At 39.6% G+C, this 4,070-nt stretch overlaps 1 protein-coding gene across 1 annotated transcript; it reads left to right on the plus strand.

Annotated features, from left to right (window-relative positions):
• Window positions 1–522: 522 nt before the first annotated feature.
• Window positions 523–1,348, plus strand: LOC129764386 (uncharacterized). The gene is made up of 2 exons (XM_055763404.1): window positions 523–637; window positions 704–1,348. The coding sequence occupies exons 1-2, from the start codon at window positions 550–552 to the stop codon at window positions 1,093–1,095; spliced, it is 480 nt and encodes a 159-aa protein (XP_055619379.1). The 5' UTR covers window positions 523–549; the 3' UTR covers window positions 1,096–1,348.
• The last annotated feature ends 2,722 nt before the right edge of the window (window positions 1,349–4,070 follow it).

Genomic DNA, 4,070 nt, shown 5'->3' on the forward strand with positions numbered 1-4,070 from the left:
TCAAGAAGTATCATTGATATGCGGCCTCTATTGTTGCAGAAAGTAATCGAAAATGGGACGACTGCATAATGAGTCACGGTAATCCGAACGTGACTAAACAACTTACTTCGTTAATTTTTGACAATTTGTAAATTTTTCCATTGGAAATATGACGCCCACAATCAATTATTAATTAATTTTGGCAGCTACTAGCAGTCTTTTCAAATAATGTATATATGTAATCTGGTGTAAGAAAACAAATTTTAAGGTATCATCTCAAAAGATGTATCATTTCTGGGTTGAGAATGAGAATCAAGACACCCGGACCTCTTTTCACATAGCTATGTGTTTATTCGAATACAATTTATTAGCATAAACTGGATTCAAATATGTTTTAACGTATCAACAAAATATATCTGTCTACACAACCGCTCTGACCCACAGTGGGGCTTTTGCCGATTGTGGCAGAATATGGTTCTGCTGACGAACCACTATCGATTGAAACGAAACAACCTCTCATGCCATCGTGCCAGCTAAGTTCACTTCCATCGAATCAACCCGAGAGACAACATGGTCACCGCCGCCACCAAAGCGATCGCGTTAGTTTTGCTGTATTTTTGCTGGCTTCAGCCCCAAAGTGACTGCAAAGAGTACAATTGTAAGTGTGACTCTAATTGTGAATTGCTCAGCAAATATTAAACGCAACGCTTTCCCAAACCTGCAGTCGATTTTGACCCTCGGGAGCTGGAGTGCCCCGGCAATGTGACGCACGAGCGTGTGATGCTGACCGCCTATCGACCCCAGTTCGACAGTGACACCAAGCGGGACTTCACCGACATCAAACTGAAGAAGTTGTACACGTTGCAGGACTTCCTAGACAATCGCGCACCGTACGTTACGGTCGGGATGGATCCCAAGCTGCGGGTGCCCTACGGGAAGCCGGTTTGCGTGCCCGAGTTGAACCTTCACTTCCGACGGAACATCAAGCTGCAGGTGAGGGATACCCACGAGGATCTGGCGGACGGGGGTTTTCGTCGGGTAGACATTTGCGTGCGAACGCAGGCGGACAGTTTTGACGATGTAGTGAACTTGCTGGATGCCACGTTAGTGTTTTGATTGGCGGGAGAAAAACGATTCTCTGAATATAAACTGCATATATGAAAAAATACATCAATTATGCAACACATGTCGTTTATCAGGAAACGATTACGTGTGGACAGTTTTTGTAGATCTGTGTTACTGAGAAGCTGGAATAATTGAAAAATTTCTTATACTCCCTAACAAATGAAAGCTGTCTCACTCTCAACTCTCAGTCGAATCACCGGAGAATTTTCTGTGAATGTCGTGCTAGTTAACTAGCAAGCATAATACAAACCTAATAAATTAGTGAAACTAACGCTGTAAGACATTTTATAAGATTTCATACATACCTATTTACTATCACATTCAATATAGATCCCTTCTCTATCCATCCGCTGTATACGAATCTGTGTTGTAAGTATTGATCTGTTAGCTCTTCCAGGATGCGTGCTGCTTCCTCTTCTACAGCTTGAACGGACTCAGAGTGTATTACTGCAGATTTGCAGGTTTCGTGTAAAGAAACAGAGAGAAGTAGCAAGGCACACACTTTAATGAACGAGACGTTGTTCTGTTCTAGAAACCCGCATGACAAACAATTGTCAATCAATGTATTTGTGAAGAATCCCTGAAATCCCTGAATTCCACGATTCGAGTAGTTTTTAATTGTTCAACGTCTTATCAACGATCTTGAACATGTTCGAACTACTCAAAAACACGCGCACGCAATGAAAAATAATTGCCTGTATATTTTTCAAAAAAAATGTATAAGAGGTTGTGTCCAAAGCACACCTACATTGTTGACATAGAACCTCACTATTTTTTTTATTCAAGTCGCTTGTTAATAACTTCGAATATCATTTTAGAATGCTGTGAAATTTTAGAAATAACTGTTTAGTAGAATGGCTCTGAAATGTTTTTTTAATTGTAGAATCAGTTGACGATAATTGATTGATGATTAATTCTTGCCCTCGCAGGACAATACACAAGCTGATCGCATATCGTACTTTGTTTCATGTCAATTCATTGAAAACTTACCTCGAACGCTATTCCGGTGGCCTTTTTCGCAATTGACGTACACTCGGCTACGATTATATACTTGTTGCACCAGCATCGTTATTACACATATCATAACTACATCAATATATCTTCGGCACCGCATGGAAACAACAACAATGACAATACTTGACAATACAATATAAGTATCAAATATCACGCTACATGTTATTTAGTATTGTCTCAATAGAATCGCACCTCTAGACATCGTTCATACAACGTAAACCAACCAGCGTCACACAAGCGTTCAACATAGCATTTATACAGAGCCATACATTGGTGGCTTGGAGTGAGTAGGAATATAAACACTTCTCATCATTCTGAGCTATTCTCAAAAAGAACGCTTCTGTTAATATTGCTGGACTCGAAAAAAAGTTGCTTTACGTTCTCATGCTCGAGATAAGCGCAGCTGTTATACTTAGTGGAGAAAGTTTCGCTACTGGCAAGCGAAACTCAATCACATACAAAATTCTAGAACGACGTTTACTTTCTTGGTGACTAAATCATTAAGATTAACAGATAGAATTTATTTCGTTAAGAAATGCATTGCTTAATAATGGTCAAGATTAGCAAAAATGCCATCTGTTGAAGGCAGTTTTGCGATTGGCACGTGAACCCAAATAACTCACAACATTCCAGCACGACATTCACTATGGTCTAGCTTGATATTGCTCAAACAATTATGTGGCGCACAACTTTAACACCTGCTTCACCATAGCGTCAGTTCGATGCATTGAGGCATTGATGCAATGTCAAAGGCACCAACGAAGCCCTTATGACGACGGAAAACAAGCGATGTTAACTGCTTCGAATAAAGAAAAAGTCTGAATATTTGTCGTAGCAGAGATCCTTTATTCATACCCTAGTGAAAATACTCCTCTTCCGCTATCTCCCTCTTTGTTTATATAACTGCATAATTTGCACCACCAAACAATCGTTCATCATAGCATTAAAATATTAGGGCTAATGCACACGGGAGCAAATACAAATGGGGTTTCAGCGTAACCAAGATGTGCAATTTTTACATACGGGTTATGAAGCACGTGCATACGCACACAAAGCCATGTATCGATGACTTAACGCAACTAAATATACACACACTTATCTCCGCTTCGCGCTCTTCTCAACAGAAGCCCTTTCTTTTAATCCATAATTTAAACCCTTTCGAATCCAAATCACACACAAAATTCCTGAACATCTTTTTTCTTGGTGAGTCGATGATATCCTAGCTTGATGATTTCTCACACAATCGTGTAGCTCAGAACCTTAATGGAATGGCGTCAGTTTGATGTAATAATTGCAATGCTAGAGACATCAGCGAGTAAGTAATTCGGTCGCGTCTACAGCTCAATCCGAAACGAAGACAAGTGTTGACGCAAAACAAGAGAAAACAAGCGATATTCATTGCTTCGTATCTTGGACGATACTGAAAGTTTGCCACAGCGAGGTCCAATATTTATGCTCTAGGGTCTAGGAGTCTAAGCAAATACTCCCCTTCGTTCTTATTCTTCTTTTTTTCTTTGTTCACGGCAAAAATAGTTATTGACGTTAACTTTATTTCATAAAAACGTGATCTGTTACCTTAATCAAAGACGTAGTTCTACGTCAAAAAAGTTTCTCCACAGTACATTTGAAATTTCGCTACAACATGTTGCTCTAGTGTTACACCAAACATAACCAAACGCAAACGATGGCTAGGCTTACTCGGGTTTGTTTACAGATGTGAAGTACAGGGTGGGCCATTTAAAGTGGAAGGATTTGTTTTTGCAATAGCAAAGTAAAGAAGTGGAATTTTAATTTTTTTTTTGAAATTCATTTATTTTGGTCCAAGGATATTTGTTCCAACTACTTTTTGATTATGATATCTCGTAAATGACCGCCTCTGGCCTTGACCGCAAAATGTGCCCTTTTTTCGGCATTTTCCATCACTTTGCCCAATGTTTCGGCCGATATGGCAG

Source organism: Toxorhynchites rutilus, chromosome 1 (assembly GCF_029784135.1).
Source record: "Toxorhynchites rutilus septentrionalis strain SRP chromosome 1, ASM2978413v1, whole genome shotgun sequence".
Lineage (NCBI taxonomy): Eukaryota > Metazoa > Arthropoda > Insecta > Diptera > Culicidae > Toxorhynchites > Toxorhynchites rutilus.